Source organism: Neolamprologus brichardi, chromosome 10 (assembly GCF_056152115.1).
Source record: "Neolamprologus brichardi isolate AB-2024 chromosome 10, ASM5615211v1, whole genome shotgun sequence".
Lineage (NCBI taxonomy): Eukaryota > Metazoa > Chordata > Actinopteri > Cichliformes > Cichlidae > Neolamprologus > Neolamprologus brichardi.
Window position 1 is genome coordinate 33197199 of NC_142113.1, and position 27347 is coordinate 33224545.

Below are 27347 nucleotides of genomic sequence, written 5' to 3' on the forward strand. Positions count from 1 at the left end.
AGCTAATCCAAAATGCTGCAACAAGAGTCCTGACAGGGACTAGAAAGAGAGAGCAGATTTCTCCTGTTTTGGCTTCCTGTTAAATCCAGAATTCAAAATCCTGCTCCTCACATACAAGGTCTTAAATAATCAGGCCCCATCTTATCTTAATGACCTTGTAGTACCATATCACCCTATTAGAGCACTTCGCTCTCGCTCTGCAGGCCTACTTGTTGTTCCTAGAGTATTTAAAAGTAGAATGGGAGGCAGAGCCTTCAGTTTTCAGGCCCCTCTTCTGTGGAACCAGCTTCCAGTTTGGATTCAGGAGACAGACACTATCTCTACTTTCAAGATTAGGCTTCAAACTTTCCTTTTTGCTAAAGCATATAGTTAGGGCTGGACCAGGTGACCCTGAATCCTCCCTTAGTTATGCTGCAATAGACGTAGGCTGCCAGGGATTCCCATGATGCATTGAGTTTTTCCTTTCCAGTCACCTTTCTCACTCACTATGTGTTAACAGACCTCTCTGCATTGAATCATCCATCCGTACTTGGAAGGATGGATGGATAACATGACTCAAACTTATTAATCTCTCGCTGTTTGTCCTGTCGTCCTCCCCTCACTCCCAGCAGATGGCCCCGCCCCTCCCTGAGCCTGGTTCTGCTGGAGATTCCTGTTAAAAGGGAGTTTTTCTTTCCCACTGTTGCCAAGTGCTTGCTAATATCGGGGTCGTCTGATTTTTGGGGTTTTCTCCTTATTATTGTAGAGTCCTCACCTTACAATACAAAGCACCTTGAAGAAACTGCTGCTGTAAACTAAACTGAGTTAAGGTGCCTGTTGAAGACTCCAAAAAACTGTCAGATTCTAATAAGTCCTCAGAATTGTTGCCATGACAACATCTCCACTTCCTGTCACTCTGGAGCAAATAAATTTGTGAAATTTGGATTGTGACCAAGTCCAAATTCAAGATCGTATCTTTTATCAAAATAGTTTTTGAACTAGTTTTTCCACAAAAGTTTCTTTTTCTGTTACTGTGTCATAAATATGGTCACGGGATGGATTCAGAGACAACTTGAACCTGCTCCTGAGGGAACATCCTCAAACTACAGCGTCTTTCTGGCACTTAGCAGGTACCTAAAAATAAATCTTAAAAAAAAAAAAAAAAAAAAAAGCCTAAACTTTGACTGAGCAAAAGCAGTAAAAATGTGAAAAAGATGGAAACAATTTTAATATTTCAGTGTCCTGGTATTTTCTTAAAGACTAAATCGTGTCTCTAGCTGAAAGTACACAGCATCAGCCTGAGTTCAAACTGAAGCCAGTTTAATACATACTCCACCCTCTTTTCCAAATATGGTAAAGAATTTGATGCTCATTTTTTACTGATGGTTTAGAACTGAAATGTTAAAATATTTTGGTGTCCAAACGATGAGGAGCTAAAGTTGAGTTCATTAATGAAAGGAGGAACACCAACATGAAGGTCAGCGTAAACAAACCTGTTTATTACAGAAACATCACAAACTGAGCTTTACAACAGAAACATCACTGTGAGCGTAGAAAACGTGAAAATCTCAAACAGCACAAATACATGTGAAAACAAAGAGTGGGAGGAATACATCTTTAGAAAATAGACGGTCACTTTAGCTTCATTTACAATATCTCAAAATATTTCATGGAAAGTCGGCGGGCGACGTGAAAGCGATTATTGTTGAGTGTGTCTGTGGACACGAGCGTCCCGGGTTGTGGACTTCCTCGTGCGTCCTCACGCTTCATCTCCAAGGCTGTTAAACTGAGTCTGATTCATTGTTGGCGTTCAGAGGCTGGAAAACCTTCATTCAAATATGAACACGTGATGGAGGCTCAAGACTTTTGCACTGTGTGTGTGTCTGTCTGTCTATGTAGCAGCATTTTTCTTATGGTGCCATATTAATTCTTTGCTATGTGGAAGTAAACGTACTTTCATCCGAAGAGTAAAGTTTTCTTCGTCACTCCCACAGTGAGGATGTTTCCTGCTCTCATTGTTTGTTTTTTTCACATCAAACTGCAGCAAAAATCACAAAATGATCCACAAATGGAAAAACGGGAGCCTGAAACCGGGACACTCGTGTCGAGGTAAACACACCTGGAGACAAAGAGAAGCAGTGTTTGCTCTGTGTTTCTACTGTGTGCACATACAGCAGTCACATTAATAAGCCTTTTTCCTCCCCACTCTGTAAATGTGGATGTGACACGTTTTATGACAAATAAGCTCAAATCTGCAGTTTTCTGTTCACGACCCACCAGTCAGCATAACACGCCACAGAAACACGATAATCATCAAGCAGGTACGAAGGAGCCGGGTGTGTTTTTCTACAAGAACTGCAGCTCAAAAGCCTCAACAGGCTTCCAGAAGTCAGCCAATCAGAATAAGACGTAACTCTGAATCATACAAAGCTGCTCTCTAAAGAAAAATCCAGAGCTGGATGAGACACTTGGATGAATGATGGGAAGAAATTGGCTTATTTTGGACTTTTCTTCGTCTTCATGAACACAGAGAAAACGCCGCTGAGCTCTGAGGGCTTTGCGGTTCAGTTACAGACATGTCTGTGGTCAGAGGTATCTTTCTGGTCAGTTGCTATGACGGTTTCACGTTTTAGTTTTTAAAACCCACATTTCCACATAAATACAAGCGTTTGTGTCCGTCGTATCTCTGTGGCGTCGAGCAGACGAGCAGCTCTCCGCTCTTCTGAACACATCGTTTCGTTTTTCTGTTTCCCAGACGCAGCGCATCAGCACCAAGACGCCTTCAGGAAGCGGGTGAACGGGAGGAGGTGGTTAGCGGTAGAAAAGTAAGGCGCTGGCGGCTAAACGGACTGCAGGAGGAGGGACGGGAGGATTATTCCTCCATTTTACTGCTTTTATCTTATCTTAGATTAAAGAAAGTCTGAGGATTAACTGAGCACAGCTCAGGTCAAAGGCCGACCTGCAGTCAGAGACCCGCCATCAGTCAGCTGCAGGGATCTGAACCGGCAACCTCTCAGCCAGCATGTTGGTGTTCACATTACTCTGCTTTACCTGAACTGCTTCTCCTTCTTCCACCAGCTGAGTCGAGGTCTGTGGAGCTTTTTCACAGTTTGTTTCATTTTCAAACCATCTGCTGTTTTTTATGACGACAGACGGATTAACCTGCAGATTATTTCTATACACATTAAAACCACAGCTGAGAGCCCGACCCACCGCCCTCCTCTCTCTGGCCTTTCTTTACTGAGTTTATCAAATAAGCTAAAAGGTTAAAAAAGTGTGAGGAAACAGCCAATGAGAATGAGAATGACAGTTTTTAATTTACTGACACGTGACAAAGAAAACTAACAAGTCAGACAAACATTTTCCTCGGATTAAAAGTGTCTAATTTCTCATTTTGCTTTAAATTGCAGTCTTAAAATGACATTTATCCTCTTTCATACTAAAACTTTACAGCAGAAACATTTTCACACGCCTCACCTCTATGGACGTGGAGATTGTTTCCAATAACTCCTTCAGTGCACAGAGATTATTGTAAGAAGTCAAATTCACCTTGAATCATATTTCCTGAATATTTTTGGTCTGGCAACAAGATTAGACTCACTTTCCAAAACATCAGCACTCTGTCCTATAAACACTGGATGATTTCTTGTTATATGTGACACTAAAGCAAACATCTTTACATTCTCCACTTCCTTTCAACAAAAACCCAAAACAATAAATAATCTGCACATTAACCAGTAAAGAAGCTGAACTCTGACGTTTATTATTGAACCAAACTGTTCAGGATCTCAGTAACACAACGACAATGAGACGTGAACGCAAACGTCAGAACATTTCCTGAACCATTAACTGTGAATGTCGTAACAGTCGTGGTTATTTGGCCTCTGCTGGTGAAGAACGTGAAGTCATAGCACCAGAACTGCAGAGCAGAATATTGTGAACACGCCGGCCTGACAGGAAGCCGACTAACCTGACGCAGGAAGTGGGAGCTGCTTCGGCAGAGAGAAGTGTTTGTTTCCACCAATGAGGACCGAGTCCTCGGGAGTTTTTAACCAGGCCAGACGTCCTGGCTGCGGTCGAACAACAGATCCGACCGTTCCTCCATCGAGGAGAGTTGGAGGCTCGAGGTGACGTTCTGCCCCACGTCCATCGTTAGCTGACCACAGAGGTCAAAGGGCAGCTGCTGACTCTTTGAGCCGACTCCTCGAACGACTCCAACCGAGGCTGTCAGCAGGCGCACTCTGCACCTCCTTAACTCCTCCCCCGACAGGAGGCTCCACTCGGCTCCGTCAGCACATGGAGATGGTGACGTTGATCCCCAGGTTACCATTGTCAGCGAACAGATGGGCGATGGAGGTGTCGAAGACCAGGCAGTCACTGTTCATGATGGCGGCGGCCACGCCATCGTGGATGGAGCGCGGCGTGGCCTCCCAGGTGAGCCGGCGCCGGTTGCCGTTTAGCTCCAGGCGATAGGCGAAGTTTTCGGCCTGCTTACGGGTGCCGATGAGCAGCACGACAGCAAAGAACTGCTGGTGACCTTCATACTTCTCCTGCTTCTCCAGCACCAGCATGAAGTGGTGGCTGAAACACGACTGCATCATCACCCAGTCGACGGCACCCGGCAGATTGATGTCCGTTGCCAGGAAAACGATGTCCTCCCCCTGCAGCACGGAAACAAGTAGCCATTAGGAAAACATCAACTTTATCTCTCGCACCGTTTTCACACGTCACACCTGAAATCACGAGGAAAAAAAGCTGAAGAAGCAGGAAGTGCTGTGGTATCAGAGACGTGAGCAGAAAAGGTGAAATGTTTACACAAACGTCAGATTTAAGAACACTTTGTGATCCCGTTTCTACACACTGCAGTGTTGTTTCTCTGTTTCGCTGCTGAGGATTCCTTAATAATTTACATTGTTTGTCTCAGCAGCCTGAAATCTCGCCTAGCTGCGTTCGAACTAGGGCTGCCACAAACGATTATTTTGATAGTCGACTAATCAGATCATCATCCATTGGACGTAAAACGTACAGCTTATTGCACCAGCAGCATCTGCTCTTATATAACTATCATTAGCTTACAGCTTTAAGTGTTTCAGGTCTGTGCTAACTAAAAATAAAGACAAGATGATAGTTTATTAAATTTTAATGAAGTTTGCAGGTTGTTTCGGTGAAGTTTAATAAACTCCTTGCTATCTAAAATATAACAGGACACCGGAGTAAATTCTCGAGCATCTCACACTTCTGATAATCAGCTGTCTGCTTGACGTTTATTCAGCTGTGTAAAAACTATAACTTTAATCTCAGCCAAACCAATTTACTCAGGAACAAATAAAATACTAAAAAAAGCCAAACAATAACATTTTTAAGTTATCTAAGTGACTTATATATCATGTTTAACCTGAGTAGCGAAAGACGGTCTGCCGGGAGTCCGGTGTTCTCACGGCTCTAGTTAGCCTAGCCCCCGGCTAGCTATCGAGCTAGTGGGTAACAGACGTCTCCGAAAACGTCGGAGCGCTTTTGAAAATATGTGGTGTCTTGATAAACTGAGCAGATATTTGAGGTTTACACAGCTACATTCTCGCCTGAAAATATGTTAAACGTTTATTTTGTGACCCAGAAAGAATAATAAGAGTAATATTAAAACTAACTAGCTGCCGCCATTGTTGGAAACTGAGCTGGGCTGCGCTATGAATTCTGGGACACAGCTTCTTCTTCTTCGGGGTTTAACGGCAGCTGGCATCCTTGTACATGCAGTGCTGCCATCTTCTGTTTCAGTCCGTTATTACACTCTTAAATCCTACTACTTATTCCTGCGTCTTTTGTGATCTTACAAAGCTTCAAACGACGCGTCGACTATTAAATCAGTCGTCGACGATTTTGATAGTCGACGTAATCGTGACTAGTCGACTAATTGTGGCAGCAGAATGTTCAAACTACATTCTGCATGTTCAGTTGGTAAGTAGTTAAATCTGCCGGTTACTTCAAACGGCGATTGTTTGATTCAGAGGTTACACTGATACTGAATGCAGGGCAGCCTGTGGTGTTCATAGTAAGTTCCCTCTTTCTATAAGCTTTACACTGGTTAAAGGTTGGAACGCTGACAGGACAGCTCAACATTCATTGTGTTAAATCCCCAAAGTGCAGAAACAGAAGGACAGGCTGCAAACAAAGATTCCCACTTGCCCCGTGTTTCTACCCCAAACTGTGTGTGTGTAGAATCAAAGTTTCGATCTTGACCTGCAGCGTGGTGATGGACTTGTGAGCGTGCATGAGGTGAGGCATGACGGCCTCCAGCGAGCCATGCCACTTGCAGGTGGCTCCTGGGCACGGGCAGGTGTACGGCCTGAACTCGCACACCTCCTCGTGATCGGGCTTCTCGCTGTGGTGAAGAGACAGCGGGCAGCCGGCTGACGAATACTGCAGGGAGGACACACAACACAGTTAGAGGCACGCTCGACCTGAAACATCAGCTGAAGGAAAGTCGCATCTCACATGAATATATTACATCAACGAAATTTTCCCTCACGGAGAATCTACTTGAACTAATGTGGAAGAGCCTTAAACTTGCTTCTTTTCATTTCATTCATTCATTCATTGAAACATTGTTGTTAGTCCAGGTCCTTTCATTGGTTCGTTGATGCTTCTGTACTGATATTTTTGCTATCTCCACATTTTTCCTCCTGATAAATGTGGAGATGTCTGAGCTGTTGCCTCGGCTCAGAGGACATTAAATGAGCGGTGATTTAAATTTTCTGTGTGAATAAAGAAGCTGGGATATAAACACAGCCGATGGCTGCTGCCTTCATGCAGACAGCGGTGCATTACTGTAATGGCTGCAGCTGTCTCCTTCATTTTCTGAAACGCTGAAGGTCACAGCGATGAGACGCTCCCTCCCTCATCCCGTTTCATCTTCAACAACAGACCGACTACAGACAGACGGAGCTTATAGCGGGGCATGAAGGGGGGGGGGGGGGGGGGGGGGGTGATGAGGAAGGCAGTAAATGAGGTATGAAAAGAGCGAGGCGGCGAGGAGCTCAGGGAGACGGGAAGGCTCTCGGGGGAAGCGGACGATGTCGTTAGCGATGCCGTTTGAACATCGCCCCCTGGTTTCGGCGTGCTGGGAGAGCATCCATAAACATGAGGGGAGAGACATCCAGACAAGAACGGCGTGTTCAGAAGATGGCTGCTGATTGGGTGGTTTGACCAGACAGTACACGCTCTGCACCCAGCTGTCACAGCACATCATCGAGATATGGATCCATTATTTATACATCAAATATATGCAGGATCCCAGATGCAGAACTGACATCAATGTCACATCTTTCCCAGTCTTACTAACGCGGGGCTGGCATGGGGCAGACATGTGCCCCGAAGACTTAAACTGATGGGCAAAGTCAGACTTCAGGAAGCACCTCTCAGGTCTCTTTGTTCAGCTAAAGCATGATCTCATTTAAGATTCTTAAAACTTTGAGACCTTTTTCCATAGTTCTTCTAAGTCTGGGAGATAGTCCACTCTTCTTAAGCTCAACTTCTACATCGGTGTAGCCTACACAACTGTAGCACTTACATTACATTCATGCTATACATTAGTCCGTTCAAACTGATCCATTCTCTGCCAATCAAGGTGAAAAATGGTGAAATGTGAGGAAATACTCACAGTAATTGTGGGCATTAGCTGTACTGAGAGTGCAGGTCAGGTTATGGAGTAAGCTCTGCGTAAGCGTTTCAGGATATGGTAAATGGCCTGTATTTGTATAGTGCTTTACACTACACACAGTCATCCACCCAGTCACACACTGGTGATGGCAGCTACATTGTAGCCACAGCCACCCTGGGGCGCACTGACAGAGGCGAGGCTGCCGGACACTGGCGCCACTGGGCCCTCTGACCACCACCAGTAGGGAACGGGTGAAGTGTCACAACGACCACGACTGGGGCTCGAACCGGCAACCTTCCGATTACAAGGCGAACTCTCAACTCTTGAGCCACGATCGCCACCAGGATACTTCGTAGACTCAACACAAAAGTACAAAGTATGACTGAGTGTTTCTGTAGGACTTAAGAACCATCAGACCATCAGTACGTTCACACCAAACACAAAGTTTTTCTTGTGAACTTCATGTTCCTCCTCTTCCCATCAGCTGGGCAATTTTTCTGTGTCCATCATGAATGATTATGTTCACACAAGCAAGAACCGGGTAAACCTGTTTTGCCTCTGGTGTGTTTTTCAGGGACTTTGGTTTTTAGTAGAGACGCACGACACCACGTTTTCATGTCCGATACCGATATCATAAATCTGGATATCTGCCGATACCGATATGAATCCGATATAGTGTGTTTTTAATATCTTGCTGCATTTTGTATAAGTTCATACTCAAGTTTTAAAAAACAAAACATTAAAGCTATTCTGTTATACCTGTATGTAAAAAAATACACTGCACCCAAAATATTTCATAGTTCAGCAAAACTCATCATTTAATAAACTTAAACCTACACCATCCTCCCTATTCTGGTATTTTAAAGAGTACAAAATATTAAGCCTAAATATTTAACCTAACTAATAGGGTCGCCCACTCGCAGCAAGAAAAAAAACATAGGGAACCACCCCCCACCCTCCGCCTCGTGATGCTTAATCAACATAATCTACTTTAATTTAATGCATGTCTAAAAAAAAAAAAAAAAAGAGAAAAAAAAATGCACAGAAATCAATTATTTTTCCATCAATTCAACATCTTACTTCAACAGAACTGCAGACTGCACAAAAAGTACCACAGCTTAGTATTGGACTTAATAGTTACTATATACAGTAATGTGCTTCTATACATTTTACATCAGATGAAAACTTTGGTTGTAAGATTCAGATAATTATTTATTAAAAGCTCGACATTTTAAATGAGAATAAGAAAGAAAAGTATGTCTTTGTGCCCCCTTTTCCCTGTTCATGCCCTATCGGCCCCCCTGGCTAAACTTTGCTAGATCCGCCCCTGCACAGTTACGTCAGCTGTAGAAAAAGATCCTGGTGTAGAAAGTTATATTAAATAAACTCTAACAACAGCTTATCAAGCTTAAACGTGCTGCTGCTGTTCAGCTGCTGGTTTCCTCTTTCTGGCGCAAAGTGGCCAAGAACAAACAAACAAGATGATTGGTTGAGCTGAGAAAATGAAGAAACTGAAACATCGGCTGAAACTGACCAAACACGCAGCTCTGATCATGTTTTCCTCAGTGTCAGTGACACGCCAAACACCAGCATTCCCACTGATTCGATGCAACTGGTGTAAAAGCTTCTGAAGCTTTGCTGTTCTTGAAGGATGGTAGCAGGTCGTTACCCTCAGGACGTTCAGAGGACTCTTTGGTGATAAAGTGGAACATATTCAGCCTCCTGAGCTTCAGCCGCTACAGTCTCCACCCAACGAAACATTATTCTCACGCCAAACAAGACGCTGTGATTTCTGCTAATGTGTGCTTATGAAACAGTGAGGATAAATGTCTGACAGCAGATCTGCCTTTATTGAAGCTCATTATTGAGGCATTCTGGACAGTGTAGTAATCATTTAAGCTGTAAAGCATCACTCTGCTGCCTAAACACAATAAATAAACCTCAAACTCGCTCTGTTAATAAAATAGGATACAACCGGTTTTCCTCTGGCTGAGCCTGAAGAACTGCTGTCAAAGACTGAGCGTTATCTCAGTCGGCAGCACGATAAGCAGATTAACGTCTGGAAGGTGACTGCTGGAGAGGATGTGGCTGTCAGGATGGATAAGGAGCACACCTACACATCTGCAGGATGATGTAACATCCATTTATTCACTAATGTATAACACTAACCACTTCCTGTTTGTGTTAACACAGATCTGGTGAAACATTTGTCTACTACAACCTGCTGCGAGGTCAGGAGACAGCAGACTCATGACCACGAGTCCAAACAGTTCAAGCCTGTGAGGACGAGAGCTCCTCTTTCCAGTAACGATGACTCACCAACAAACTGACAGTTTCACTCAGTTTCTCAACGAAGTCCAGTCAGGCTTCAAACAAAAGCTCTCAATGAAACGAGACTTTTCAGAACTTCAGACTCCCATTTCTGAGAGACATTCTGCGTGACGTAGTTTGAACTTGAAGGTTATACTGAAGCCTCGTATGGATGTTTCTGGGGTATCCTGGTTACCTGGATCTAAACTGAGATGATAAATTAACCAGTGATAAACTATAAGCTATGATGGGTTGACCAGTTGGCGAAGAATACGCTGACTAGCCACTTCCTGTGGGTAACACTATTACAGCACCCCATTTGTTCACAGAGCTTTTAGTAACTTGAGAGTTTGGGTGTATGGATGTCATCTCAGTGCAACCCCACCAAAGAGACAATCGATAACCACGGGACACAAAATAACCTCGACAGCATTAATGATCAGAATAATGCAGCAGGCATGAAGCCACTGCAGGCGGCGTCCTCGATCGCTGCTCAGCAGGAGCTTTACTCGATGATTAAATATTTACGATCTGCGGGTCGAAACACAGCAGCGGCTTCCTGGAAAGGGCAGCAGACACAAACAAAGCCCACATTAACCGACTTCTATTCATTAAAGCAAACTGCTGGTTCAGATTTAACAAACGCAGCTCTCTGAATTATTAACTTTTAAGCTCATTTATAAACTTACATGAGTTGTTCTTCATTTTTTCTGGGTTTAGATTATTTATTTGGAATGATTACTTAGTGGAAATTGTGATTTATTAACTACAACCTATAAAAACAAATTGTAATATGAATATTCATCTGTTGTCCAAAACCCAGAAAACATGTCCACCACCTTCTGTAGCATTCCAGCCGGACTTTATTCACACGATGCACTCAATGATCATTACGGATGGACCATGGTGGGTATTCCAACCCATTTATTCTCAAGTTACCACAGACACATCGTAAGAGCTGTAATCATGACATAAAACAAAGTAAACATTCACTTGATAGATTGATTCACGTTTCCGTTATGCTAATTAATTCACAGAAAAGGCACAGGAGGTGCTAGCATCAGCCTGCTAGATCACTCATAAACTTATTAACAATCAAATAATACATTTACAAATTGTCCAAAATGTAAACAACAAGTACAACAAACAAACATACCTGTTCGCCTTCCAGCTAGATGCTAATTTAAAGATGGATGGAAAACGGTAACTTTCTCATTAACCGTTTCTATGGCAAGCAGTAGCAGTACGATCTTCCTTCCCGGAAGTTGCCCGTTCCGAATTTCAAAATAAGAGTCTAATCTATATTATAAGGTATAAGTCGTTCAGGGATTTAACTGTTTGAAAAATATCAATAAGATAAATAATCTGGGTCATTTACACCTTCTGAAGCCAAAACGCAGATATCAGCAGAACTAAAAACAATGACCTGATTTCCACAATCAATTTTCAGGATTCGGTTTAGAACAGGTCAGAACATTTTGTCACTTTGTCCCAAACACACAGCAGGCAGGAATCCTCTTATCCAGATTGTTTTAGCAGAGGATTTAGAACAAAAGCTGTGCAGCGTCTCATCAGGACTCAGAGCGCCACAACCTGCTGTCAGAAAACACCTCGCAGTCCTGACCAACACAGGCTGAAGGTCTCTGTATTAGTCTGCTCTGAATCTGATGATCAACATCTGTCATGTACAGGAAAACCAGAACTGTAGAGTAAATTGTTGGGTTTAAAAGTATGACAGTGCTGAGTGTGACGGGCAAACCAAATGTCTGCAGGGTTTTCTCACAGAGGAAGCGTGGATGATGAAAAAGCACAAAAGCCTGTGGAACAAGCAGATAAACAGATGTGATTCAAACCAGCACATTTCCTTTAAAGCCAACATGTGCTCAGGTAGCTGCAGTAAAAACCTGCACTGTAAATATCAGTGTCTCATTATGTTCGACGAAGTATTTTTTCCTTCGCTGAGTCATTTTTTGATTATCAGCCATAAAACAGGAAACCAGCTCTGCTGTGCAGCCGAGGTATCAAACTCCACCCTGAACCATCAAGGCTGGTTTTAGGGTAGCTAAATCTTCACATCCATTAACCTCATTTCATCATCGATCTCAGGCAAACTTACTGGACTCATTTGTTCCTAATAAAAACCCGACTGCAGAGGAGGGAGGCTTCTTTAGCCCTAACTCGTTTAGCCGCACGTCTCGCTCACCCTCTCTGATCCTTTCAGCCTGATTGGTATTGATCGTTGGGGCTCAGCTGAGTGCTTTCCTGGCTGTGCTGCTTCAGCCTGCGCAGATCTGATGAATCTGTTCTGTTGGGATTGGTGAGAAGATGAAGGGCGCCGTGGTTCAGGATAATGGTTTTGGTATTCCTGCCGGCTGTTCACCCTCTGCCTGAGGATGCTGCTTGTGATTACAGACACATATGTGCACAGTGAACGGCATCTGAATACGAGCTGGGACTCTGGTTCGCTTAACCAACTCTGGATTTGTCATTCGCCTCACAGAGGTGGCTTTTGTCTCTCCATGTCAACAAAGCCTATTTTTAGACCCTTTATTCTTTTTTATTTTTAGTCATCTCTTCAAGGAGCCTGACGAGCTTATCAAACTCTGAACATATCTTAGAAGTTATGAAAATGTGTATACCTCAGTGATTATCTCTATGAGCGATGCAGCCACATCCTAAGACGTTGATTCAAACAACCCACAGCACACCTGCAGTCAAGAAGAGACCCTTTCACCTTATTATTAGACTAAGACATACGCCATAACACCTTTGCTCTACCGACACTTCTCACAACCGCAACTTTGCAGTAAGCTAAAGCAGCTCAACTAACCTCCATCATTGCCTTATCAGATACTTTCACACAGTCTTCCTGCCTCTGGTTGAGGTTATTGTTTCTTTAGTTCACTTGCAGTTTAGATTTAGTCGAATGAAGCAGTTGGTCTGTAGGCCGATGTAACCTCCAGTACGCTGCAGAATCAGGTGATGCTCGTGGTCTTTTCAAGACCTCGTGAGGAAAAAACGATGCGACTGGTATGGTGTTGGCTCTGACGTGAAAAGGTGCACCTCTGCAGATGCGTTAATTGCCAAAGACATATTCAGCTGACGTTGCAGCGAGGCCCCAGTCCGTTGGATGAACACCAGCTTCACCCTTTGCATTGCAGCTGGTATTTCCCGCTTCACTCTGCGACCGTGATCAGTGAAGCAACACATGAACTGGACCTCACAGTTCAAGGCGGAAAGACGCAAGACTGCAACAAAAAGGACGACCAACGCTACAGGATCCAACCGCCGAGCGAGGAAATTTGTGCAGACGCAGCTCAGCAATACCGGCGAGAACTGTCGCAATCCGGCTTCACGTGCAGCACAACTTCACAGTAAGCTTTTAAAAAGGTCTGGTGTACACGACAGTCCATGAGCTCAGTGTTGGTTCATTCTCTTCTTTGTTTAGTGTAACAAACGCTCGCTCAGAGGACATTGTTCAGATTTTGTCTCTAGTATAGTCGGGTGTTTACGACGTGAAAGACACATGGACACACATCACTGCAACTTGTAGATCGAGCTTCTCTTTCAGCCATCTTGCCTCAAACTGAACTACGTGAGGTGCGTTTGATTCATAACAAGACTCGACAAACGTTTCAAGGAAGTGTAAAGTTTTTGTGCTCTTTAAAACATGACACATGTTACGTTATGGTCAATTATGTTGTTCCACAGGGATCAGTGCTAGGACCAATTCTGTTTACAATATACATTTTCACTGCTATGCAGATGACACCCAGCTCTATCTGTCCATGAAGCCAGATAACACACACCAATGAGTTAAACTGCAGGAATGTCTTAAAGACATAAAGACCTGGATGGCCGCTAACTTTCTGCTTCTTAATTCAGATCAAACTGAGGTTATTGTACTCGGCGCTGAAAAGCTTAGAAATATGGTATCTAAGCAAATTCTTACTCTGGATGGCATTACCTTGGCCTCCAGTAACACTGTGAGGAACCTTGGAGTCATTTTTGACCAGGACATGTCCTTCAACGCCCATATTAAACAAATATGTAAGACTGCGTTCTTCCATTTGTGCAACATCTCTAAAGTTAGAAATATCCTGTCTCAGAGTGACGCTGAAAAACTAGTTCATGCATTTATTACTTCCAGGCTGGACGACTGTAATTCATTATTATCAGGAAGTCCTAAAAACTCCCTGAAAAGCCTTCAGCTAATCCAAAATGCTGCAGCAAGAGTCCTGACAGGGACTAGAAAGAGAGAGCATATTTTTCCTGTTTTGGCTTCCTGTTAAATCCAGAATTCAAAATCCTGCTCCTCACATACAAGGTCTTAAATAATCAGGCCCCATCTTATCTTAAGACACGATCTCTATTTTCAAGATTAGGCTTCAAACTTTCCTTTTTGCTAAAGCATATAGTTAGGGCTGGACCAGGTGACCCTGAATCCTCCCTTAGTTATGCTGCAATAGACGTAGGCTGCCGGGGGATTCCCATGATGCATTGAGTTTTTCCTTTCCAGTCACCTTTCTTACTCACTATGTGTTAACAGACCTCTCTGCATTGAATTACTTGTTATTAATCTCTGTCTCTGTCTTCCTTCTCTCACCCCAACCAATCACAGCAGATGGCGCCGCCCCTCCCTGAGCCTGGTTCTGCTGGAGGTTTCTTCCTGTAAAAAGGGAGTTTTTCCTTCCCACTGTCACCAAAGTGCTGCTCATAGGGGGTCATATGATTGTTGTTTTTTTTCTCTGTATGTATTATTGTACGATCTACTGTATGATATAAAGCGCCTTGAGGCGACTGTTGTTGTGATTTGTTGCTGTATAAATAAAATTGAATTGAATTATGTCGGGGCATCCATAAACAAAATGTGATGATGTGTTTTAAAATAAAAATAAACTGAAAATCTGTCTTGACGCAGCCGTACGTTAAAACTCGCCGGCATCATTCAGGACTCACCTGACTGCCCGGCAGGGGTTTGGTGCGTCCGACAGGTCGACGGGCTCTGTCCCTGACCTCTGACCCATGCTGCTGCTGCTGCACGGTGTTAGCGGTCAGCCCTGCAGCACTAGCTGAACCAACCCCATGGCGGTGATGCCAGCCCAGAAGGCAGCGCCAGTGAGCCAACTCTCTGAGCAGAGGTAGGCAGGAGGCTGGGCACAGCATCGGCACAGGCTAGAGCTGCAACAATAGTAACTGTTTTTGATGTTTTCAGGTTTCTTTGGTCTTCTGTGAAAGACAACTGAGCATTTTCTGGTTCTGTTGGGTGGACAAAACAAGACATTTGAACTCATCACTATGGACAATGACGAAGGCTGACTCCTGCTGAAGCCGACAGCTCACCAGCATAAAAGTCTCTCACTCTTTTAAACACTACAAGTCAGAATCAAAACTGAGTTAAAGTTCTTCTGCACATGCTCCATGTGTGCAATTCCTTTCTTTGAAATTTGTCCTGGAAACCCAGAGGCTCCAACTCTAAATTTAACTTTGATTTCTCAAGTCTTTTGTCCCTTTGGGCTCACCATACTGAACCAGACAGGAGGACAAAACAACCAGCAGCTGTTCAGACAGACTGCAGAGCCACGTGGAGATCATATAGCAGAGTGCTCAGAAGTCCACAGGAGGACAGAGACGGGACGAGCGTCTGACCATGTTTTTTGTTTCTGTTTAACTCACGAAGTCAGACGATTGGCCTCAGTCTGCTTTAGTGGGAGCTCTCAGAAAACAAAGACAATGAGTTTGGTTTGAATACATGCTTACAGTACAGGAGCACCTTTATATCCACACTAAGTATCCAAAACCAAAGTGAAGCTATTAATCAGCATATTTTCTAACAGAATGGTGCGTTTAGAAAAAAATGATGGGTTCAAACATCTTGCTTATTCTTCTCAGTAAAAGATTTCAAAGTATGAAATAAAAAACAACGTTGATAAATGAAACCTCATGTTAGTTGGATTAAATAATGGGGACATTTTTTTTTATACAAATATTTTTCTAATCGTCCACAAATCTCATGTTCAGACTCAAACCCTCACCTGTGACTGTAAAGTGTGCTTCAGCATCCTTTGGTTCGGGAAGCTGCTTCCATGCTTTTGTTCTCGCTGTGAGGAATCTGTGTGGAAACCGGAGCCTGAGCGGCGTTAGCCTTCACCGCACGCACCATGTGAGTTTATAGAGCCATGTTGCTATTTAAAATTAAAATCTGAGTGATTTTCAGTGATGATGGCTGTTTTTGTTGTGATTTATCAAAGAACAAAAAGAAACGACATGGTTTGTGAAGATCTAGCCAGATACACATCAGCCACTGCCAGCAGTAAATTAGCAAAAATCACAGCGGCAGGCCGGCTATAGCGACGCTGCTGATCTCGATAGACTCCAACTTTACAGCAGAAATAAACACATACAAACAGCCTGCTGCAGAAACACTTTAGGTCTTTATCGCTAACTGTGTTAAGTTTTCTGACAGGTGGACGATGAGACAGGTGCTAGCTGCTGCTAGGCTTCACCTCAGCTAACTGCAGAATCCTTGGACTGGATCTCTGTGCTGTGTGAGTCTATTTTAATGCAATGATCCAATAACAGGCCTGTGTGAGGCTAATTCTACTAGATATGGTAGCAAGTAACAATAGTTATATTGTTACTTGCTACAGTTATTTGATATTATATTTTGCACTATCCTACTGTATACTTGTATTCTATTGTATATCTTATTCCTCTCTCTCTGCTGCATTGAGCATGTGTATGACACAAGAATTTCCCTCGGGATAAATAAAGTTCTTCTTATCTTATAGTCTACAGTATCTGAGCATTAATTAGCAGGTATCCGTGTGTCTGTGAGGCACCCTTACAGCCAGGCTAGCTAACGTTAGTCGCTAACTTAACAATCCACCCTGTTGTCCAAATACAGACCAACATCACCAACACCGAGACCAACAAACCAACATTCTTTCTTTTTATATTAGAGTCAGTTAGGCACCGTTTTCATTTACTGAAAATTCTCCACACACTTTTAAATTTATAACTTTTTTAATGTTTTCGTGGTGAAGTCGTAGCACACTGTGACTCAAAACACAGGTTTAGTCTCTGAGACGGTCTGAACATGAGCTTTGTTGGCAGAAAGAATAAAATGTTTTATATTATTTTTAATTATAAAATAAAAGAACTTGTAAATATTTTAAAGTAAAAATGTTTGATGTCCAACGTCACGTCAGCTACCCCCCAATTTGTTTAAGCAGCGCCACCCTGTGGTTCAGTGTGAATGTTTATTCTAATTGTTAATTAATCTGCCAATTATTTTCACCTTTCATCGTCTGGGTTTAAACTGCCCAAAGACACTCGGTGGTTTTACAGCATTTTTGGATGAAGCCGTTTTCTTTGCTGCAGTGATTAACACATTCACTGTGCACGCCAGTTTGAGACCGGGACACAAATACAAGATCCGGGTCACGAGAGTACTCCGAGTGCTGGTCCCAAGTCCGGATCAAGTGGAGGAAGATCCAAAGCAAAACATGTGGGGTCGTTTAAGAAACACCGGAGCAGCCAAGAGACTCACAGACTTGCTGTTTTCCATCTAATGTAGATGAAATTGATTCAGTTTAGTTTTATTTATGTTTTATTTATTATTATACGCCGATTCACACTAACAGCCATCTCAGTGTAACACTTAATTCAACTGTTTTTTGCTGTAAATTTGTTTTTTTAAATCATCTGTGAAAACACCGAGCCTCCGAGTCGAACCACAAATGCTGTACAAATAACATAAAACAGTGAAGTGTCTCTAACATGGGAGAAAGTAGAAATAGAAATATTTTCTATTGGCTTTTTTTGGCTTGAAGAGCAACAAGCAGTAACACAATCGACAATCAAATACTCATTGTTGCTGCTTCACTGTACACATATTTATTATCATTTTAATTAATGAGGAAATTAACTGGCAGATTAATCAATCAGACCCACAGCTGCTGAACCAACATGAATCAGGTAATCGATTACTTTGACAAACAAAAACATTTCCAGACGTTGTTCTGATCAACAGCTGACAGCATTCGTCTCCAGTTCAGGCGGTAAAACATCAACATCAGTTCAAACCAACCTGATCAAATCAATCGATAATCGATGGGTAAACGTACCAGAACCTGTCGGATCAAACAGACGCAGCCGTAATGCAGCTGAACCTCGCTCGCCCGCTCTCCCTCTCCTGCTGCAGCAGCAGAAACAACACGGGCAGCTGTTTTCTTCTTCTGTGGTGACGAAAAAACAAAACGCGCAGGGCCTGAACACACACACACACACTGAGTGTGAGCTGTGTGGCGTCCGTCTGACTGACCGGCGGTGAATAACACCGACACACACTCGATCACTGTTTCTGGTTTTTACTGAATGTCTCTCGACCGAGCTCTCCCTCTGACTGAGCAGCAGAAAAACGTGCGTCCTCCAACCGACACTGAGATGCTGCAGCGTGTGCGCGCACACAACACACGCACACACACACACACAGTGGGGGCGGGGAAACATGAGAGAGAGAGAGAGAGAGAGAGAATAAAAGGGGAGTATCGCTTAACCGAGTGCCATCCTCCTCCTCCAAGCATCTGTCAGCACTGCTCTGCATGCACAGTGTGTGTGTGTGTGTGTGTGTGTGTGTCTGTGTGAGACCAAACACAGGACATCTGTCTTCACTCTTTTGTTTTGTTGTGAATATAGAAATAAAATCATTTCTATTCAATTTTATTTCTATTGCAACATATTGGTAACAATGGTAAATGGCCTATATTTGTATAGCGCTCTACACATCCACCCATCCACACACTGGAGACCCTGTGTGTGACCGATACAACAACAATTTCCTCAAGGTGCTTTACACTGTGAGGTAAAGACCTTACAGTAATACAAAGAAAGTAGAGATAGTGTCTGTCTCCTGAATCCAAACTGGAAGCTGGTTGGAAGAGGGGCCTGAAAACTGAATCCCCATGAATCAGTCGTCCAGCCTGGAAGTAATAAATGCATGAACTAGTTTTTCAGCGTCACTCTGAGACAGGATATTTCTAACTTTAGAGATGTTGCACAAATGGAAGAAAGCAGTCTTACATATTTGTTTAATATGGGCGTTGAAGGACATGTCCTGGTCAAAAATGACTCCAAGGTTCCTCACAGTGTTACTGGAGGCCAAGGTAAAGCCATCCAGAGTAAGAATCTGGTTAGATACCATATTTCTAAGCTTTTCAGCGCCGAGTACAATAACCTCAGTTTGATCTGAGTTAAGAAGCAGAAAGTTAGCGGCCATCCTGGTCTTTATGTTTTTAAGACATTCCTGCAGTTTAACTCATTGGTGTGTGTTATCTGGCTTCATGGACAGATAGAGCTGGGTGTCATCTGCATAGCAGTGTAAATGTATGCTATGTCTTCTAATGATGCTGCCTAAGGGAAGCATGTATAATGTAAACAGAATTGGTCCTAGCAAAAATCCACGACACTTCAGGCAAAACCTGACTGATTTTATTATTTGATGTGCTTGAAGTCTGTCCCTGGTGTCGGCCTCCTTACTGACAGCTCTTTAAAACAAATTCAATGCAAAATGCTGTTTGCTGGATTCACATCCACAAAGAAAACCTCTACAAAGCGCTGATTCACTCCTGACATTTGTAATCATTCTGAACACAAAGCCTTCTCAGATTTGTTCATCTTGCACAACTGTGAGATCAAATGAAGCTCAACTGTAGAAGCTTTAAAAACATAAAAATTAAAGCTTTTTTCCAAAAGCCTATAAAAATGTACATGTGCCAGTAAAACTGACCTGAGAGGTTTCAGGTAGGACGGTGAAATTATTGCCAAGATTAATTAACGTCTACATCATCACACCATCTTGTTTTCAGCAGCACAAAAGCTCTGCATCAAAGCACAGAGCAAACGTCAGGATGCTGATATACTGGCTCACTAAACGTAGAGCCTCAAAGACAGTAAAGACTGATGTTTATGCCTCAGTTTAGATTGTGTATTTATCTTGTTGTATTTGACTTTGACTCTGCCAAGTATTTTTACTTTTAAGAAAATGTTTCTTTAAAAAATAAAATGTAATATCACAAGTAAATAGAGGTTTTGTTTTCTGACGAATGAAACAAAAACATTTTAATTCCTAAAACAGAAGTCAGCGAGCAGTTTATTTTAAATTACCTGTATTTTTTCTCTTTTGAATATTGTTACTCATTAATAAGACAAAAGCATTTTTATCGATTAATCTATTGAGTTTTCCATCGAGTAATGGATTAGTAAAGTAATCAATAGTTGCAGCTCTACCTTCCAGCACACTGCGTCTCAGCGAGCCAGACAGTCAGCAGCCAAAGCTCTGCACAGGCGACTCTGAAACATTTTTCATTATCACTGGGGACTTCAACCAAGCAAATCAAGGACATCGAGCTCAAAGAAAGTCAGTGATCTCTTTGCCTGGTCAGGAGATTCTCAGCGAATGTGGCGGGACATCCAAACCATCACAGATTACAAAGCCCCACCGCGTGTGTTACGGACACCTCTCAACCAGACGCAGTTAACACATTCGATGCCAGGTTTGGGACTCAAAACAATGAGCCAGCATGGAAAACCAGCCCCTCGCCAGACAACCAAGTGCTGTCCCTGTCCACAGCCCGAGTGAAAGGACTCTCGCTAAAGTCAACCCACACAAAGCTGCCGGACCAGATAATATACCAGGACGTGTGCTCAGAGCCTGTGCTGACCAGCTGACCGATGTCCTAGAACAGCGGTCTCCAACCTTTTTTGTGCCACGGACCGGTTTATGCCCGACAATATTTTCATGGACCGGCCTTTAAGGTGTCGTGGATAAATACAACAAAATAAAACTAGTACCGGTACCGAAAAAAAGAAGATTTATTCATAACACACGTGAAAAGACCCAGGAAAACAGAGTTAACGATAAAAACGATAACAAAATAACGCTGAAAACCGATAAAAACCCTGAAAACTATACATTTCACACCTGAGCCTCAACTCTCGCGGCCCGGTACCAAACGACTCACGGACCGGTACCGGTCCGAGGCCCGGGGGTTGGGGACCGCTGTCCTAGCAGACGTCATCAACATCTCCCTGAGCCAAGCGGTTGTGCCACAGTGCTTTAACCCCCCCTCCCCCCCAAATCAGACCTGTGCCAAAGACAGCTACAGCCTCGGAGCTCAAATACTACTGCCCAGAAGCACTTGCTCCAATCATCATGAAGTGCTTCGAGCAACTAGTCCTGAGTTAAGAAGCAGCTCCCCCCCAAACTGGACCCACTACAGTTTGCATATCACGATCAATGGATGACGCGATCTCAATGGCACACTGCCTAGCTCTATCACACCTGGACCAACGCAACGCCCACATAAGAATGCTGTTCATTGATTTCAGCTCAGCATTCAACACCATCCTCCCCCAACAGCTGATCAGCAAGCTGGACCTGCTCAGACTCAACACCTCCACCTGCAACTGGATCCTGGACTTTCTCACTGATAGACAGATAGACAGGAATAAGTAGTAGGATTTAAGAGTGTAATAACGGACTGAAACAGAAGATGGCAGCACTGCATGTACAAGGATGCCAGCTGCCGTTAAACCCCGAAGAAGAAGAAGAAGAAGCTGTGTCCCAGAATTCATAGCGCAGCCCAGCTCAGTTTCCAACAATGGCGGCAGCTAGTTAGTTTTAATATTACTCTTATTATTCTTTCTGGGTCACAAAATAAACGTTTAACATATTTTCAGGCGAGAATGTAGCTGTGTAAACCTCAAATATCTGCTCAGTTTATCAAGACACCACATATTTTCAAAAGCGCTCCGACGTTTTCGGAGACGTCTGTTACCCACTAGCTCGATAGCTAGCCGGGGGCTAGGCTAACTAGAGCCGTGAGAACACCGGACTCCCGCTAATCGTTTTCAAACCCACCGCCGTCTTTCACTACTCAGGTTAAACATGATATATAAGTCACTTAGATAACTTAAAAATGTTATTGTTTGGCTTTTTTTAGTATTTTATTTGTTCCTGAGTAAATCGGTTTGGCTGAGATTAAAGTTATAGTTTTCACACAGCTGAATAAACGTCAAGCAGACAACTGATTATCAGAAGTGTGAGATGCTCGAGAATTTACTCCGGTGTCCTGTTATATTTTAGATAGCAAGGAGTTTATTAAACTTCACCGAAACAATCTGCAAATTTTATTAAAATTTAATAAACTCTCATCTTGTCTTTATTTTTAGTTAGCACATACCTTACACACTTAAAGCTGTAAGCTAATGATAGTTATATAAGAGCAGATGCTGCTGGTGCAATAAGCTGTAGTTTTACGTCCAATGGATGATGATCTGATTAGTCGACTATAAAAATAATCGTTTGTGGCAGCCCTAGTGCTGAGCCCACTACTCTTCACGCTGCTGACCCACGACTGCACCTCCAGCTCAATCCAAATTATCAAGTCTCCAGATGACACCCCAGTGGTGGGACTCATCAGGGACGATGATGATGCTGCATACAGACAGGATGTGCAACGGCACTTTGGTGCAAGGACAATAATCTACGTCTCAATGTTGACTTTAGGAAGACCAAGGCTGTCCATCTCCAGCTCAGCATTGCTGGTGTCACAGTAGAGAGAGTGAAAAGCACCAGATTCTTCAGTGTTTGCATCACAGAGGACCAGCAACACCAAATCAGTGACAAAACGAGCTCAGCAGCGACTGCACTTCCTGAGACGACTAAGGAAGGTTTTGCCTCCCCAAACCCATCCTTAACACCTTCCACAGAGGCACCACGAAGAGCATCCTCACCAGCCGCATCACAGTCTGGTATGGAAACAGCTCTGTACCCAGACTACAGGATGTTTACACCTCATGCTGCTATTCAGAAAGCCAATAGCATCACTGTCACGACTTAGCTAACATAAACTAATGTTAGTCTGTTAGCCACAACGAGCCAACCAACCACATGACGTCACGTTCTGTACGGACAGAAGATGGCACCAAACAGCTTTTTAAAACTTTAACTTTAAGCACTTATTTCTTAAATCCGGCTTCACAGACAGTGTAATATATGTCAGGCGTGACAGCAGGACTTAGTGGTGTAAATCAGCCATTATATGTAGAGTTTCATGTCCTCTACCTCATAAAGGCTGCAGTTCTTCCTCCTACTGTAGAGAACAGCTCAGTAAATATTGGGTCCTACGTAGAATTTTCGGGCTTTTCAAAACACAAACCTCCCCTGAAAAAACCCAAAACATCTGTGACCAAATTATTTGTATGGCTGACATCTACACCAGCCTGCAGACACTTAGACGAGGAAGTTCATCACAACAGAAACAAAAAACACATATTTTAACAGCAATAGTGAAACAAATGAGCATGAGCCTGCTGTCTGCAGGAGGTATAACGACACAACATGATTACAGGGCAGCAGGACGTGTACGAGTGGTGAGGAGATTCTTGTGGGTTGAAATCTAAATGATGACGAAACGCTCGTCGACCAGCCAACTTTTATGCATGATCTTCACTTACAGCTTCAATAAACTCAAATTAAGCTGAATTTAATGTTTTCTCCCCTAAACTCTTGGGGACATATTCTGTTGAGGTCACGTGCACTGCATGAAAACACCACCAGGGGGCAGTCTGTCCTGTAACCAGCCTGCTGAGCTGAGCGAGCTGTGAAACATCTACTTTCAGTTTGTCTTTCTGTACTATGCAGGTTGGAAACTGTGTCCATATCAGACCTCCTCTTCCTCCTCAGGGTCAGAGTCAGGACTCAGTTTTCAGCCGCCGAGACACAATTCAACTTTAATGTGCGTGTAATGGAACCAGAGCCGCCGCTCCAATCAGCCGACCCGCTGCGAGGCCAAAGGTATGTGGACAGCTGCACACTTGTTGGACATGTTATTTAAAACCTGGTCACGATTCTCACTCGACAGTCACTTTGATATGCAGGAGATTAAAACACCAGTCATCCATTTTTATCTGCAGGTTTTAGACAAACAGAGGAAACAATCAGCAGAGTGACGAGTCCTGATTAATCAGTGGACTCATCGCTGCTGGCTGAGCTATGTTTATTTCAGTTACTGAACTAAACACAGACTCTGGACTTTCCTGGTTGTATTACTCTGACAGAGTATTACGGCCATGTAAAAAAAATAAAAATCATTGATATTTTTGAGAATAAAACCAAATGATTTTGCAAATGTGTACTTTAAAATGTGTTTTAGTTACACAGTGCAGTGATGAGCATAAGGACAGTGAAAAGAAACAATCAAACAAAAGAACAAACACACAATCGTGGAAGAGTTGGCCGAATTTGTACAAAATGAAATGGCATGAACAAATGCCAGGATATCGATGATTACACCTGCAACAAAGAGGATGCATGTTATCACAAGATATGATAGGAAGATGTTTCAAAGCAAACAAATCCTCTACAAAATAACTAATTTGACTTTTTTCTTGAGATTCTGGTTTTATTCTCAAATTGATCAAGCATATTTTTTCTTAATGTCGTCCTAATATGCTTTCTATATTACATAATGAACTCTGTGACATGACTTTCCTTCACTCATTGCACGCAGTGAACTAAGCAGTGACGCTTCAACGTCCGATTATTACTACAGGCAGTGAACTCAGCACGTAAAAAAAACAAACAAAAAAAACACACTTTTCTGGAGTAACCTTTGACCTTTAACTCCGTTGACTGTGTGTCAGACGTTTTCTTGGAAAATAAATCGAAATTCTCTGGCTGAGTTTGGCTCTGATGACGTCACATGACAGGTGTGCGTGGAGGAAGTTGTGCACAAACTAAAGTGAAGAGAGTTGTGATGTAGTGTGTGAGTATCAGCTGGGCCGGTTTGTGTCTGTGGGTCTACCTTGCAGGGGAACGGCAGTGTGGAGGCCACCTTCTCCATGGCCAGGTTCCGGATGCTCGGGGTGAGCGGGCCTCGGCAGGTCGGGCAGCAGCTCAGCTTCTGACGACACTGGTTACAGACCAGGTGACCCGCCTGGCACTGCAGGATAGGCGGCAGGACGTAGTCGAAGCATACCGGGCACTCGAATAGCGCCGTGAGCTCCGAGGATTGTCCGGCGAGGCCGGTAGCCGGCATGGACACGGTGGAGGAAGGGGGAGCAGACCCCGACCCGGCCACGGAGCTCACGCCGGCGGCCGCTGCGGCAACAGAGGCGCCTCCCGCTCCCCCGTGCTTCCCTCCGCCTGCTTTCCCGGCCCCGAGTCCCCCACCTCCGGCTGAAGATGGACGACTCATAGCGTCCAGCTGCGGTCCTGTTCCTGAGAGCTGCCGAACAGGCGGTACCGTCATCTACTGTTTACTACCGGACGTCCCTCGAGGCCCCCGGAGACACAACATGGCGGCTGCTAGTTTGTATCGCCTGTCGGCTCCTGCCATTGGCCGCTACGTCAAAGATTGACAGGCCGCTCGGCCAATCAGAGAGTGGAGTCGTGTTCGGCTTGAAAGCAAAAGAAAAACAAACAGACGTCGCATAAAAGAACAAATATATACAACAGAACAGGAGAGAATATTGGTAACTTATTTAATTATAAATATAAAAAAAATTAAATGAAGTGAGTATTTAATGTTTTTCTCTTCTTTGCTTTTTGTTGTTGTTTTATTATTTTTGTAACTGAGCAAAACAATTTTTTGTGGGATTTTTTCCCCCTAAAATGATGAATCATGATAATTAAGCACCTCAGCGTGGTCCTAAACTGCTTTTGTGTCGGTCCTAGCAGAGCTGACCTGCTGTAGCCGCGCTGGGCTGCTCCTGCTTGTTGACCAAAGTGACACGCGTCTCCTGTTTGCTGCAAACTTTCATAATCTTCTACAAAGTTAAAAAAAAAACAACGGAAACAATTGTAATAAATTAAGAATTAACAGAACTCAAGCACGAGCAATTTCCTTCATCCCTGAAAACCCACCACCCAATATTTATGCTTCTTTTTTGTAAATGAATGACTAAATTACACCAAAAAGTGTTTTTCCTCTCGAAATATTTTATTGCCAAACAAATTTGTGAGAATCAAAAAGCAGAGATACAGCTGACGTCCAAAGTACAAGAGGAGCTGCCGTCACCAGAGAGCCAGACTGGAAGGAAACAAGACAGGAAACCTGGGCCTAGATGTTTGACAACATCCATCCTTTCAAAATAAGAGTGTAGAAATTTTCCATTATGAATTGACTCCTTTTCCCCTGTTTTTGAACATCTGCCAGCACCCACTATTTATTCTGACTGATCAGCATACTGGCAACAACCACACTTTGTGATTGTTTGCTTGATGGTACCCACGTTGCCAGATTGCCTATAAATTGCATTTTGCACACACAAACACAATAAACACATGGTGGAGGAGTAAAGACAAATCAACGTTTGAGCTGAACAGAGGGAATTCCAGCCGTCCAAATGTCACAATCACACGCTGCTGTCAGTGTGTTTCTCTGCAGGCCTCGCTGTGAAGTTTGAGATAATTGTCCCCAAATATAATTTATATGAAGAATTTAGAAGTTTACGCTCCCTGCTCAAATCACCTGAAACTCTCTGATGCCCTCTGCTGGATGTTAGACGGACACGACCGCCTTTTTTGCCCTCATTATCTTCAAATCCAGCGGATGTTAATAAATGGAGACATGAAAGCTCTCAGATGAGCTTCAGATGTTCCTCCCTCTGTGTTCTGTCGTGGACTTGTTTCATTAAAGTTGGTCGTTGTGTCCTTGGGCAAGACACTTCACCTACCGCCTACTGGTGTTGGCCAGAAGGGCCGATGGCGCGATATGGCAGCCTCGCTTCTGTCAGTCTGCCCCAGGGCAGCTGTGGCTACAACTGTAGCTGCCTCCACCAGTGTGTGAATGTGAGAGTGAATGAATAGTGGAATTGTAAAGCGCTTTGGGTGCCTTGAAAAGCGCTACATAAATCCAATCCATTATTATTATTATTATTAAAGCTGCTGGATGGTATGAAAAGGGAAAAAAATTCTCCCCTGCAGGATTGGTTTTCCCTTCTTCGGGAGCAGCGCTGGGCTGTTTAAATCACGGACAAACAGGATCCCACATTCTTGATTTTTAGTTCAAACACTTGTTGTAATGACTAACTACTCCTGACATGTTGGAGATGTTTGCTCTTTATACAGTAAAGTTACAGGATACAAATAACATCAGGCTGATCCTGACACGATTTGTTCCCTCGGTTCACATCACGGACAAACAGGATCCCACAGCTGTTTATGTTTTTAAACCCATTTTGCACAGAAAAGCATTTTTTTTAAAAAAATGTATTGACAGCAATGTTGAATATTATTACACAGGAAAAAACAACTACATGTAAAATAATGACACCGTGACGCCTCTGCCTTTGTAAATGGAGGGACAGTAACTGCGTGTAAACCTGCAGACAGTCA

The 27347-nt window shown here is 43.4% G+C and overlaps 1 protein-coding gene across 1 annotated transcript; it reads right to left on the bottom strand.

Moving 5' to 3' along the window:
* Positions 1-1461: 1461 nt before the first annotated feature.
* Positions 1462-25753, bottom strand: siah2l (seven in absentia homolog 2 (Drosophila)-like). The gene is made up of 4 exons (XM_087847564.1): positions 25648-25753; positions 24814-25408; positions 6214-6393; positions 1462-4640 (listed from the first exon to the last, which is right to left on the bottom strand). Exons 2-4 carry the CDS (start codon positions 25258-25260, stop codon positions 4269-4271), a joined length of 999 nt encoding a protein of 332 aa, XP_087703690.1. The 5' UTR covers positions 25261-25408; positions 25648-25753; the 3' UTR covers positions 1462-4268.
* Between the last annotated feature and the right edge of the window lie 1594 nt (positions 25754-27347).

Coding starts and splice junctions, on each gene's coding strand:
- siah2l (XM_087847564.1), bottom strand. CDS start 25,260: ATGACGGTACCGCCTGTTCGGCAGCTCTCAGGAACAGGACCGCAGCTG. Junction 6,394..24,813: donor CACTGCCGTTCCCCTGCAAG/GTAGACCCACAG, acceptor TCCTCCCTGCAG/TATTCGTCAGCCGGCTGCCC. Junction 4,641..6,213: donor AGTCCATCACCACGCTGCAG/GTCAAGATCGAA, acceptor TCCGTGCTGCAG/GGGGAGGACATCGTTTTCCT.